General features: G+C 39.4%; 1 protein-coding gene across 9 annotated transcripts in view; it reads left to right on the top strand.

Moving 5' to 3' along the window:
* PTCD2 (pentatricopeptide repeat domain 2) overlaps positions 1–13,717 on the top strand; it is a 120,456-nt gene that overhangs the window by 10,186 nt on the left and 96,553 nt on the right. For 8 of the 9 annotated variants that reach the window (XR_006703572.1, XR_006703586.1, XM_045446736.1 and 5 more), the window contains 4 exons: positions 2,288–2,366; positions 2,791–2,882; positions 5,103–5,216; positions 8,717–8,791. Coding sequence is in view for 7 of the 9 variants with exons in the window: in XM_045446736.1 (XP_045302692.1) it covers positions 2,288–2,366; positions 2,791–2,882; positions 5,103–5,216; positions 8,717–8,791 (360 nt within the window). In the remaining 2 variants the exon portion in view is untranslated. The remainder of the gene's footprint in view (positions 1–2,287; positions 2,367–2,790; positions 2,883–5,102; positions 5,217–8,716; positions 8,792–13,717) is intronic. The other variant, XM_045446707.1, reaches the window with a different exon arrangement.

Genomic DNA, 13,717 nt, shown 5'->3' on the forward strand with positions numbered 1-13,717 from the left:
CCTGTTTCCGATTCTGTGTCTCCCTCTCTCTCTGCCCCTCCCCCGTTCATGCTCTGTCTCTCTCTGTCCCAAAAATAAATAAACGTTGAAAAAAAAAAAAAAGTCTGCAAGGATCTACACAAAATCCCTACTGCTTATCTTTAGGGGGTAGAATTACAGGAAATTCTTACTTTTTATTTTATATGTTTTTGTATTGTTTGACTTCAGTAATCATGTGTTGTAATTAAAGGAAAATGAAGGAAAATGAAAATTTCACTGTAATGACAGCCATGAGTCTAATGATTAAAAAGCAAAAAGAAAATGCAACTTCAGTTGTTTTTTTGTTTTTTTTGTTTTAAACTTAGACCCATGCATGAAACAATCATATACAACCAAGTTGCCTGGAGTAGCAGATTAAACTGAATTTGAGTCCAGTGACATTAAAGCCTAATCCTGTTTCCACTCTTATTGTGTCCCCTACCCTGAACCCTGTAGTGCTGCCCGTATCATAGCCACTGTCTGCATGTATCTATGGAGCCCTTGGACTGTGGCTAGTTGAAATTACATGGGCTGTAAGGGTAGAATGCATGATGGATTTCACATGCTTGATATAAAAAAGAAAAAGTGCTAAATTTTTTTTATTGGTTACATGTCAAAATTATATTTTGCTTTTAGTGGCTTAGGTAACATCATTAAAACTGACTTCCTGTATTTCTACTTTTTTTAATGAAGCTACTTGAAAATGTAGAACCACATATATGGCTCACGCTGTGGGCAGGGCTGCTCTGGGCCTTCCCATCATACTCAGAGGAGAACTCAGACCCCTGATCATGACTTAGAGGTCCCTTGTAGTGTCTCATCACCTGCCATCCCCCTTGCTCACTCCACTCTTGGGCTTTCTTATTCTAAGAACTGCCACACCCATGGTCTCAGACTAGAGTGGTCTACACCCTCGTCATCAAGGCTCTCCTTTACTCCATTGAGGTCTCCTCAGAAAGTCTTCCCTGATGCCCTTCTATCATCTACTCTATCCCGTTTTCCCCTTCATTGCTCTTCGTAGCCCTTATTGATAACTTGAAATTACATTTTTACTTCTTCACTGGTTTTACTCGTTCATCGTCTCCCATGCCAGAATTTAAGCTCTACTAGATTATAAGCCCCACTAGAGTTAGGGCAGGGTTATGTGTCTTGTTTATTATTTCTTTATTTTCAGCCCCTAGAACAGGGTCTGCATAGTGGGCTTTCAAAATAAGAACAAACTAGAGCAAGGAGGCATTTAATGGCATATTTGAATAGCATGTGTTGCATTATCGTGATATTTAAAATGTTGAGGGGGGCGCCTGGGTGGCGCAGTCGGTTAAGCGTCCGACTTCAGCAAGGTCACGATCTCGCGTCCGTGAGTTCAAGCCCCGCGTCAGGCTCTGGGCTGATGGCTCAGAGCCTGGAGCCTGTTTCCGATTCTGTGTCTCCCTCTCTCTCTGCCCCTCCCCCGTTCATGCTCTGTCTCTCTCTGTCCCAAAAATAAATAAAAAACGTTGGAAAAAAAAATTAAAAAAAAATAAAATAAAATAAAATGTTGAGGAAAAAATGTTGAGAACCACTCTTCCACTGAATTATTTCAAAAAGTGAGTATTATTCATTTGCCAAAAGAGCATCACAGCTTTGTAAGACTCTTCTTGCTTAGTCCTCATGCATACTTATACCTGCCTTTTCATATTTTTTTGACATTTATTCATTTTTGAGAGAGAGAGAAAAAGACAGAACATGAGCAGGGGAGGGGCAGAGAGAGGGAGACACAGAATCCAAAGCAGGCTCCAGGCTCTGAGCTGTCAGCACAGAGCCTGATGCAGGGCTTGAACCAGTGAGATCATAACCTGAGCCAAAGTCCGAACGCTTAACCAATTGTGCCACCCAGGTGCCCCTGGCCTTTTCATATTAATATAATGCCACCCACATTGCAGGGCCCCCTTACCAAAGTTAATTGACTTGTTTCTTTTTTTGTAAGCACCAGAGAGCCATGTATAATGAAGATGTCCTTCACTGTATTTCTGAAACCCAGAGAGCTCTTGCCATACTGCTTGCCTCGTTTGTATGCCCAGCCAAAGACATGACAGTCGAAAGAGTGGGCAGCATTTGAATTTTTTTGAAAACAATCCTGGTATATCAGAGATTTATTAGAGAATTCAGGGGACCAAATGAATAAAGTATATGCAAAAATAAGTCCTGGATAGAGAAGATAGAATTATAAAAATATATCCTCAATAGTTAAAAACTTTTAACCAAACTGTGTTTGTTTGTTTTTTATTAGCATTTACGAGGTTTCTTCTCAGACACCACGTCGTTCAATATTTTGATGGATATGTTATTTATTAAAGGCAAATATACAAGTGAGTATTAGAATTTGTTGAAAAATTCTGTCTTTGGTAATATAGCAGTTAGGAAAAACAATGGACCATGCAAAAATGATCCTTATATTCTTGATGAATGACTGAACTCTGGAGACTTCATTCTTTTAAGTTTGAAAACAACATTATTGCATCTCATGTCATACCTTAAACTAAACACCCTGATTTTACTTACGCTGAAAGTATAAGTAGGCTTAAAATATTAGTTCTTACTGTATCGTTTGATAATTTCTTTGAAATTTAGTTAATTGATAAATGACTTTGACAGATAGCTTTGACTTGCTTCTGGAATATACTTTTCAGTAGGTGGTGCTGAACAGATTAGAATGTTGGGAATCAATAGTAGACGACTCTGAACTCACCTGAATGCATTTAACACTGTCTGCCCACTTCTCATTTTTGGTAGGTGCGCTGGAAGTGCTGATAGAGATGAAAAACCAAGATGTGAAATTCAACAAAGAAACCTATGTCCTTGCTTTTGCAATTTGCTACAAACTGGTAAAACTGTCTTCTCTTAACTTTTAGAGCACTGTGGGTAGTGTTTGAGAGAGGATTTTTTTTTTTCTACAAAGAATAATTTAGTTTCTCTGAAGTCTTTTTTTCCATCTGGTGCAGATATTTCAATTTTAAATGTGTTCATTTTTAGAAAACTCAAGTTAGCCACGTCAGTTTTATCATGGAGAAAGCAATTTTATCATCTTTCACTCTTCTTTGGCAATTCTGTGGATAGGGAGAACAAGAAACAGTGTGCTGGCTGGGTTCAAGGTCTGCGAAGGATCCCCTTGCTATCAGTCTCATGCTGAACTCGTTGAGACAAGACCTCTCTCTAGTTCTCTCCCATGGAAATCTGACCATCCTTCTTTGGTGAACTCAAGGGCTACTTTAATTTCATCTCAATATTTTCTGTGATTCAGAGTTGGAAGTAATATCCTTTAATTGTGCTCTATTTATATCACCTATGTGACATTTATCACTGCTTAATGTTATTCTAAGTAGATATATGTTTCATCCTCCCCACTAGAGGTTAAGTTTGAGGCATTTTTTGTACCAGCACCTAACAGTGCCTGGTGTACAGTTGATCTTTAATAAGTGTATGTGACACTAAGATAAACTCCTTCAAGACAGAAAACGTGACTTAGAAGTCCATATGTCATTACTATATCAAGATTGTTTTTTACATACAGAAACTATTTCTTCTTTACTGAGTGAATGAATCAGTGAATACATGACAGCTGATATAGTGCAGTGACCAAGGTTGCATGCTTTACTATAGACATTTGTGTTATTTAAACTTTGGAAACTTAACAAAACCTTTTTATGGGGAAAAAGAAGGAACACCGGGTAAGGTGGAAGAGCATGGTCCGTGAAAACGTTTCCCTAAAAAGGGTAGCAATAATTTTCCAAAATAAGAGAGGCAGTAAGTAGGGTGATAGTGGAAAGAAAAATCTTCTGGGAAATTGAGAAACATATAGTCTCAACTTTAGCATTCACTGGCTTTGAAGTGGTCATGTAATTCATTTGTGAAATGAAAGGGTTGATTTCAAGAGCCCCAAGCTTTTACTATAAAAGGCCAGATAGTAAACGCTTTAGGCTTTAGAGGCTATGTACAGTCTCTACCACATATGGTCTTTGTCACATATTCTATCTTTGTTTTTGTTTTTACAAACCTTAAAAATTTTGAAAACCATTTTTAGCCATAAGCTTGACTTGGTCAAGGGTCTTATAGTTTGCTCCTTGCTGGATTATTAGGTGATCCTTTACAATCATATCATTTTCTTATTTTATGAAACAGAATGCCAAACACACAACACCTGAGCATCAGTTTATTCAGCTCTGTGTTACTGAGCTTTCTGACCTTTTTAGAGATGCCTTCCTGAGTGTGTGCTAAAGTGGAGAGAATTTAATTCTGCTCCTTAGGAAGGCCGGAGGACTTTTCTCCCCTGTACCATGTCTGAAAATAACTTGTTTCACTCATTGAAGATGAGAGTTGAAAAATTGAACCAGTCAGCCATTATAGATTCCCAGCCAGTTCTGGAAACTGTCCTCGCTCATCGAATTCAGGTTTTACTTTGGGTTTTGAGTTGTGGATCACGTCATGACAGAAATACATAGATATAAAGCTAATGCTGTTCTCACAAACCTAATCCACCTACAGCATATACAAAGGAAGACAATTCAGTTTTACTGCTGCTGTCTGCTGGTTTGTGTGTCATTTAGTTCTTGGATTTTTTTTTAAGGTTTGTCTTTTCATGGGATTCTATCATGATTTCCATTCATATAAGTGTTCACGTTTTTAAGTATTTGACTTACATGGTTATTTTCAGATTGGAAATCCCCTCAGAAAAACTTTTTAGTGTTGCTGGGCTTTACTCTGTTATTTCACAGAGTAACAGACTGAGTTTTTACAGTTTTAACGTTGTGGTACTTGTGTCTAGAAACCAGTCTGCCCAGATACAAAGAGACTTGTACACTCGGTGGTAAAAAGGCCCCAATTCAGAAAATTGACCAAAAGCTTTACAAATGAAGTTAATTTAGATTTGAACTGCTAATATATAGATAACTTGGTCTTTTTGCAAGTAGCTTGTATATGGGGCTTAATCTGTTAAATGGGTTGAAATTCTTTTAGAAGGAAATCTGAAATACTGAGCACTATCAATCATTTTGTTAAACTTGAAGGTACATGACATTTATTTACTGAGCAGTCCTGTCTCCTGCCAGAATAGCCCTGAATCTTTGAAAATCTGTACTACATTAAGAGAAGAAGCCCTAATCAAAGGAGAAGTCCTCTCCAGGAGAGCATCCTGTTTTGCTGTGGCACTAGCTCTGAATCAGGTAATAAGGCTTCAGGGTGTACATAAGTGAATTGGGAGTGGGAAGGCTTGACTACTTGCATTTGTTCTTTTATTTATTTTTTTCCTTCTGACTGTATCCTAAAGAAAAAGTTCCCATAAGAGACCAATGCCTTTGGTGCCATGGCAACCTACATCTACACCTGTGCCTCCAAAGGATGTTTTTGTTTACAGTTGAGGACCTAACATGCATTGCTGTTTAGAAGGGGCTGGCCAAGATTTCTGTGGAGACTCAAGTGAGGGAAGCTCTACTCTGAGAGAAATTTGTCAAGTAATTCAAATGAAAATTTTAAATGATTGTTTTACCATGTAACGTTTCAGAACAGTTTAACTTAATGCTCTCCCAAAGTGGAATTTACTTGAGGTGAATGAGGAATCCTGGGTCAGTTTGCTGTTTAAGTGGAGTCATCGTATATTTCTTAGACCCAAATACTCTATTTGGAAGAGGTTTTAGTGATCTTTTAGCCTCTCCGTGTCTCAGGACAAATGAAGGCAACTGAAGTCAGAGAGAGGAGAGGACTTTCCTGCCATCACATAGCAGTGAAGGACAATTAGAGCTGGAACCCTGGAATAATCTCATGGTTCATGAGTTTGAGCCCTGCATCTGGCTCTCTGCTGTCAGCCTGTCAGCACAGAGCCCAGTTCAGATCCTCTGTCCCTCTATCTCTGCCCCTGCCCCGCTTGTACTCTCCCAAAAATAAATAAGTATTTTTTTAAAAAGTTAAAAAGTTATGCCATTTGGTGCTTAGATACATAGTTATGCTCTATCATTGATATATATATCTTTGTGAGTCTGTCACTGTCACATTACAAAGTGCCTCTTTTGGTTTTGTTTAGAATGCTTCTTTTTGGGATTTTACCTTGTCTAATGTTAATATCTCTCCCACCCCATCCCAGTTTTTTTTTAATTTTTTTTTAAAAGTTTTTATTTTTGAGAGACAGAGTGTAAACATGGACAGGCAAAGAGAGAGGGAGACACAGAATCCGAAGCAGGCCCCAGACTCTGAGCTGTCAGCACAGAGCCCGATGTGGGGCTCAAACTCATGAACCATGAGATCATGACATGAGCCGAAGTTGGATGCTTAACCAAGCGTAATTGAGCCACCCAGGCGCCACCCCCCCCACCCCTGCAGCCCCAGTTTTTGTTTGCCTCTTTGGTTTAATTAGGTTTGCATTCGCCTCCCACATCTTTTCCTATCCTTTTATTTGCCATCTTTTCTGAATTGTTTTGTGTGTATCTCTTGTACACTGCATAGATTTGAACATTGTCTTACGATATGCTGCTAGTCTTTTAATGTTCTCCATGTAGATAGACGTGGTGTATTTAATCTTAGGTTTCAGTTATGTTTTGTTTTTGTTTTTGTTTTCAACTTTTAAAATTGCTTCTAGCATGTGGTGGTTTTCTTTTTTTTTTTTTTTTGGTTTGTATTTTTGCATTAGTGGTTACTTTAAAACCATAACTTGATTTAATCTTCTTAGTATTCTAATGAATTTGACAGTACCTATTAGTTCCCTACTGTGAGTAATGCTGAAATTAGTATATTTCCTCTTTTTTCTCGTTTTCCTCCTCTTCACCACCCAATTTTGGTTGATATGTTACTTTTCATAGTACTCATTTTTCTCTTAAGTATGCTTATTTGTCAGCTTTAAATGCTGTTTTTCTGACCACACATAATAAAGACAAGGCAACTAAGCATACTTTCTCTTATATATAGTGTTTCTCCCGTTGTCTTCATTATCCAACTACATAACACTTTGTGCTTCATTCTGCAACCGTATTCCCCACATTTGTTTTAGTCCTGTATGTATTTAAATATGTATTCTTACGTGTATTTGAACATATTCATATATTTTAAAATATTCATTTACTTTTGGTTTTCCAGTCATCCCTTTGTTAATTGAAAGGCAGCTCTTCTTTTTCCTCATGGTGTCTTTATATAGATCATGTGCTGGTTCATTTTTGAGTACTCATTGATAGACAAGTTTCTTACACCAGCCATTTACAGAAAATCCAGGTCAGGGAGAAAGCAGAGCCATGTTGTCATGTTCTAGACTAGTAGGACTTTTTTTTATGTTTGAGTTTTGTCTACAAAAATGCCTAGGCCTTATTTCTCCTTGGCTACTGGGAATAGACATGGAAGCAGTTTTCAGTGAAGAATCTCATTCTCTGCCCCTGTCGTAGTGACAGACTCTTTCCTGTGAGTATAGCTTATCTATGTAAGTTTTTGGTTAGCCTCACTTTTGCCACAAAAAGGATCCAGAGGAATTCTCCTTAGTAGTCCTAAATTCCATTGCCATTGTTGTAAACAGGAATTCAGATTTTGTACTTCAGATCGTGGCCCTCACCTTTGAGAACTACTTTGTGGGCTCCTAAGATAGACAGCAATGTTCTCTGCTCACTGCTTTATCTAGAACCACCCTGTTCTCTGTCTCCCATGTTGTTGGCAGTACTTCCATCTCTTGTGAGCTTTAAGGTTTCTGCTCTTCTAATTATATCAGGCATGAAGTTCGCATTTCTGCTTCTCAATCTTGATTTCTTTTTTTTTTTCTTCAAAACTTGTCCAGTGGGAGAAGGAGAAATGCCAACTTTATGCCCCCATCTTAAAAACTAGAACTCAGAGGCACCTAGGTGGCTCAGTTGGTTAAGTGTCTGACTCTTGATTTCAGCTCAGGTCATGATCTCACAGTTCGTGGGTTTGAACCTCTGTCACTGCAGAGCCCACTTGGGATTCTCTCTCTGCCTCTCCCTTGCTCATGCGCTGTCTCTCTCTCTCAAAATAAATAAATAAGCATTTTAAAAAAACAAACTCAGTTTATTAAAATGTTTGGTAATTTTCTAGATTTGGAGTGCATAGGTCACAGGATGAAAGACACACCATAAGGAGTATAGTCGATAGCCTTGTAATAGCGTTGTATGGTGACAGATGGCACCTACACTTGTGGAGAGCACAATTTATTGTATAGACTTGTTGAGTCACTATGTTGTACACCTAAAACTAACGTAACACTGTGTGTTGATTATATTTCAGTAAAAATAAAGTATTTTGGAAACTATTTTTAAAATTTAGTAATATGCAAATGTAGGAAATATTTTGTAGAAAGTTCATTGTTTTTCCTGCAAACATTTATTTATTTATTTATTTATTTATTTATTTATTTAGAGAGCGTGTGAGTGAGCACATGAGTGGGGGAGGGGCAGAGAGAGGAATCCCAAGTCTGTACTGTCAGCACAGAGCCCATCTTGGGGCTTGGATTCATGAACCATGAGATCATGACCTGAACAAGAGTCAGGTGCTTAACCAACTGAACCACCCAGGCGTCCCAGAAAGGTCATTTTTGATTACCAAAAAAACTTTTTCTTTGTGGACTTCAAAACCCCTGGGGCACCATGAATAGGAATATCCTGCTGTCTTTAAAAAGTCTTTATGACAGCAGAGTAATGTTCATATGATTTGAAGTATAACTTGGTTTTCTTTCTTCTAGAACCAGGTGGCGAAAGCTATATCAATTTTTTCTCAAATCATGAAGCCAGAAAGCATTATCTGCACTAATTTAAATGTAAGTGACTTCTTTGTTTAAAGTAAGGCTTGAAAGGTAGTAAGATGATGTCTAGATTTTTTAAATCTGTGTATAAGGAATTTTGATCTCCTAAGATCTTGATTCAATTCAGTGATTTATTGAGCTCTGTGTTAAAGTTACATTATAGCCCCTCTAACAGGAGTCAACCGGCTGTGCTTCCAGGAGTTTATAAACGGGTGAGAAATGTAGATATGCTCAGATACAAGATGTAGCTAAATGCTGCAGGTATAACACATGACTACAGAAAGCTGTGGATACAGAGAGGAAGGAGATAGACTCTTAACTTTGTCTTGACTGAGACTTGAGAATAATCTTTGTGCTAATTGCATCCTGTTTATGGTACCTAACCCAGGGAGTTAGTATACCTATGGTGCATAAAATAGTGCTTGACATGGTAAGAACTCAACAAATGTTAGTTGTTTTCATTCTTGTGTTGCCAGCCAGCCTGCCATGGCCCATCTGTCCCAGTGAGCAATGAGTCATCTACGCCTTACTGGTGCAATTAAAAAGACAACGAGACTCTTGTCATTAAAGACCTCATACACCCCATTCAGCTAACCCCTGCTGAGGCCCTGCTTGTATGCTGAGTATACTTGTGTTACGGGGAGTTGAAAAGAAAGCCCGTAACTTTCAAGAACTTAGTCTCCTGAAACATCACAAGGTCAAGATGAGGAAAACATTGTCAAAAGAACAGAAATGTGTTAATGCCAGTGTGGTATGAACTAGGACAAAGGGTCACAGCCAGGGCAGTGTTGCAACCTGGGGAGTGAAGTGCTGGCCAGTGGGAGCAAACTGAGCAGGTCTCAGTGAAGAGAGAATTGTTGAGCAGTGTCTGAAAGAGGACAGGACCATGGGATTGAAGGGATGAGGGTTAAAGGGCATTCTTTGTTAGGAGATTAGTTTTGCTGAGGGTTCCCATTAAAAGAATATAAACTTTTTAAAATATTTTTTATTTATTTACTTATTTTGAGGGGGGTGTGGTGCAGAGAGAGCAGGGAGAGATGGAGGGAATCCCACACAGGCTCTGCGCTGTCAGCACAAAGTCCAGCCACGAATCATGAGATCATGACCTTAGCCGAAATCGAGAGTTCGATGCTAAACTGACTGAGCCACCCAGGCACCCCTGCAAACTTTTAATTGTAACCACTTCTTACTAGCCTTAAGTCCTTAGGCAACTTATTTAACCTCTATGGTCTCCATTTTCCTTTTATCTGAAACAGCAATAGTAATAGAAATATTACCATCCTGTCATTGTGAAAATTGAAAGAGTAATGCGTATAAAGTAGATAACACAGTACGTGGCATGTAATCAGTGTTCAGTGAATGCTTGCTAATACCAGAAGCATTTGTTTGAAATGAAGTGTGTTACATAAAGAGGAATATTTATATTTATCAAATCCTAGAACCCAGTGAGTAGGAATTAGGCATAACTCCAAGGTTCCATGGTTTTCTGTTCTTCCATAGTGATTATCCTCAAATGTCCCCCCCAGACCAGGGCCCAGATGACTTTCAAGAAAGGACTAGGGGTGCTTGGGTGGCTCAGTGGGTTAGCGTCCAATTTTGGCTCAGGTCGGAATCTCATGGTTCGTAAGTTCAAGCCCCTCATTGGACTCTGTGCTGACAGCTCAGACCTGGAGCCTACTTCAGATTCTGTGTCTCCCTGTCTCTCTGTCCCTCTCCCACTTGTTTTTTCTCTCTCTCTTAAAAATAAACCTAAGAAAAAAGAGAGAGAAGGACTAGATGAACCTTTCTGGTAAAGTTTGGAGAATAAGGTTGCCAAAAAATCTGAGATAAGAATACCTTATATTTGACCTCACATTGACTTTTCAAAGTCCTTTTGTGTGAGGGAAAGATGGCCAGGGAACAAGAAAGATGGATACAGTGATAATAGAGAAACTGAAAAAAAGCATGGTTTTGGGAGGGAAGAGACTAAATACTAGGAAAATATCCAAAAAAAGATGTTGTAGTTTTTAAAGGGCAGGAACCTAGATGGGGGTGAATATCATAGCTGTTAGTTAAGAGCTCATCTATATAAGACCAGCAGTGGGTCTGATATGAACTGACAAATGCCACAAAAAAGTGAAGAGGACCAAGAAGTGAGTTTAATAAGACAGCAGCGATGAGGCAGAGGAATCCCCAGAAGAAGACAGGGAAGAAATAGCACCAGTGTATACAAATCTAAGAGGACTGATAACCCTGCCCGTCACAGCCTGCTGCAGACAGCCCCTGTCCCAAGACTGGGTGCCTATGCAGAAACTGCAGGTCAGAGCAGATGGGTCAGCCTGGAAAGCTCACAGGCATGAGATCTGGGAGGTCAAGGTGGCAAAGGTCCAGAGTCCAGAAGTTCAGGTCATTTGAGCCAATAGTATCAGTAAGCCAAACGGGAGGAAGCCTACTCTTCCAGCAGGTGCTGTGTGTGTTGTGCCTTCTCTGCTGGCTACTGGGTTTTGATGACTCTAGGTATCCAAGTACATAATTGCTTCTGAGAGAGGGAATGGCCTGCAGATGAACTCCTTTCAGGATTGGACAGAAGTAGAATTGCTAGGATTCCAAGTGGTTCATAGTATCAGGTAGGAAAGAGGAGTGTTCTGTGGATCATTGGTAGCTTTTCCTAGAGTTGAAATGAGCGTGGGAGGATCAGTAAGGATTGGTGGTGAGAAATTGAAGAGATACAGATCAGCACAGTTTCCATTTAATTAGCTAAGGTACCAAGCTAGGTACTTAATACTCATTGGTTCATTTTATACAATGTAGGAACAATATTTCCCCATATCACACATGTGGAAAATGGAGGTTCAAAGGGTAAATAAATTACCCAAGTTCTTGAAGCTAATTATGTACAGAGTCAGGCTGTAACACAAACACATCTGTTTGATTACAAAGCTTAGGGTTTCCCCACCACTCCAGACCTGCAGAGATAAGGGTTGTGTCTTTTTATTCAGGATTGGGATTAGCTGATCCTCCTGAATGATGAAAAGGAATAGGATTGGATGTCAAAAAGCCAAGTTGCTGGTAGTGCACATGCTCCATGTTCTTGTGTTGAGAGGCTTCATCTCTTGCACTCCTTGGCTGTCAAATTTATTACGAGAATCTAGTGATAATTGTTTTTTTCATCTGAGAAAGTGCTTTGGTGGAAATAAAACATAGCCTGAGAGTGAAGCTGTCCACTTACAGTAGGAGGAGAAATCCAGAGCCCAGAGCATGGTGGGGAGTGCGCCCACCAGCCAGGACAGGAGGACTAGCTTCTTTTCTCTGAGAGCTGGGAAGGAAGGGCAGCTGATAAACTTGGTGGAATGGGTATGTTTTGGGCAAACACTATATGAGGAACCTTGAACTCATCTTGAATATGAATTGTCCCTCCATGAAATGGGTCACAGAAGTATACATTGTTCAGACACTTAAAGACCATTTTATTGTTTATTGTTTAAAAGTGCTCACTCAGGAACTTCTTCCAAATGTCCAACCAAGTTTATTATATTTCAGGGTAAACCTGTTTTGGCTTCCTTAGGGATATTGAAAAAAGATGGTTGCCATTCTCAGGTTTAATAATCTTTCAGATTCAGATCTCTGTTATTAGAGCAGGCTTTTAAAAACTGATTTAATGGGCCCTAGCTTCTCTAAGGCTGAGTCATCTACTTGGAATCCCTAAGGGCAATTTGTTAATTATTAAGAAATGGAAACCTGACAAATACGCTGCGGTAGAAAGTCAGTTCAGTCAGTATTAGCAGAAATAAATGAAGTTTTTTTTTTTTCTGATCTACTTTAGAAATTAATGTCTTCTACTAAAATCTTTTCCTGCTGCCAGTTGGAATTTGAACTTACCTAATTTTTCCCCCTCAACTTAATTTTCTTTTCATCAAAATTGCTCTTGCTGCCAATATGACCCAGAGGGCCTGATTTTCCATTTTCCCAGCTAATACTTGCTACATACTGAATTGATTTCGCAGATGATCTCATGGAGGCGCATGCATGTTGGCTCTGCTGTCTGAATTCAAACTCATCAATTTCAAAAGAACTGTAGCCCCCTCTTTAGCAATGTTAATATCAAAAGATTAATCTCCACTTCTAAATAATGTTTGAAAGAGCTGAAACCAACATGGGATAGCTTTCAACTGATGCTATTTGAATTCCAATCATGTCTCTAGAAATAAGGCATGTCTCCAAGTGGATACCCATTTTGGAATTCAATTACCTTGCAGGGGAATTGACAATTGGTTAGTTTTGCTACTTTTACCATTATTTGTTAACACAGAAAAATGGTTTTTTTTTTTTAATATTTATTTATTTTTGAAAAAGAGCATGTGCATGTGTGCTTACGTGAATGGGGAAGGGGCAGAGAGAGGAGAGAATTCCAAGCAGGCTCCATGCTGTCAGTGCAGAGTCCAGGGCAGGGCTTGATCCCACCAACCATGAGATCATGACCCAAGCTGAAATCAAGAGTCAGACGCTCAACTGACTGAGCCACTCAGGTTCCCCAACACAGATAGATGTTTTTCGGTTTTTTGGGTTTTTTTAAGTGTTTGTTTATTTTTGAGACACAGGGAGACAGAGCACGAGTGGGGGAGGGGCAGAGAGAGAGGGAGACACAGAATCTGAAACAGGCTCCAGGCTCTGAGCTGTCAGCACACAACCCGATGCGGGACTCAAACCCATGAACCATGAGATCATGACCTGAGCTGAAGTTGGATGCTTAACCGACTGAGCCACCGAGGCTCCCCCAGATAGATGTTTTAATGCCCCTTTCTGCAGTCACTAAGATCCCCCTAAAGTTACAGTCCATGCTAGGAAGCCTCCTAGGCTGCATGGGGTAGGCAAGGAGATAGGACTCTTTCTCATAAATCCCTTAAGATTTTGGAACTTAAGAATTGCATTTTGGCTAAGAGCAATGTAGGCTTGAGGGGAAAA

The sequence above is a fragment of the Leopardus geoffroyi genome, chromosome A1 (genome assembly GCF_018350155.1).
Source record: "Leopardus geoffroyi isolate Oge1 chromosome A1, O.geoffroyi_Oge1_pat1.0, whole genome shotgun sequence".
NCBI lineage: Eukaryota > Metazoa > Chordata > Mammalia > Carnivora > Felidae > Leopardus > Leopardus geoffroyi.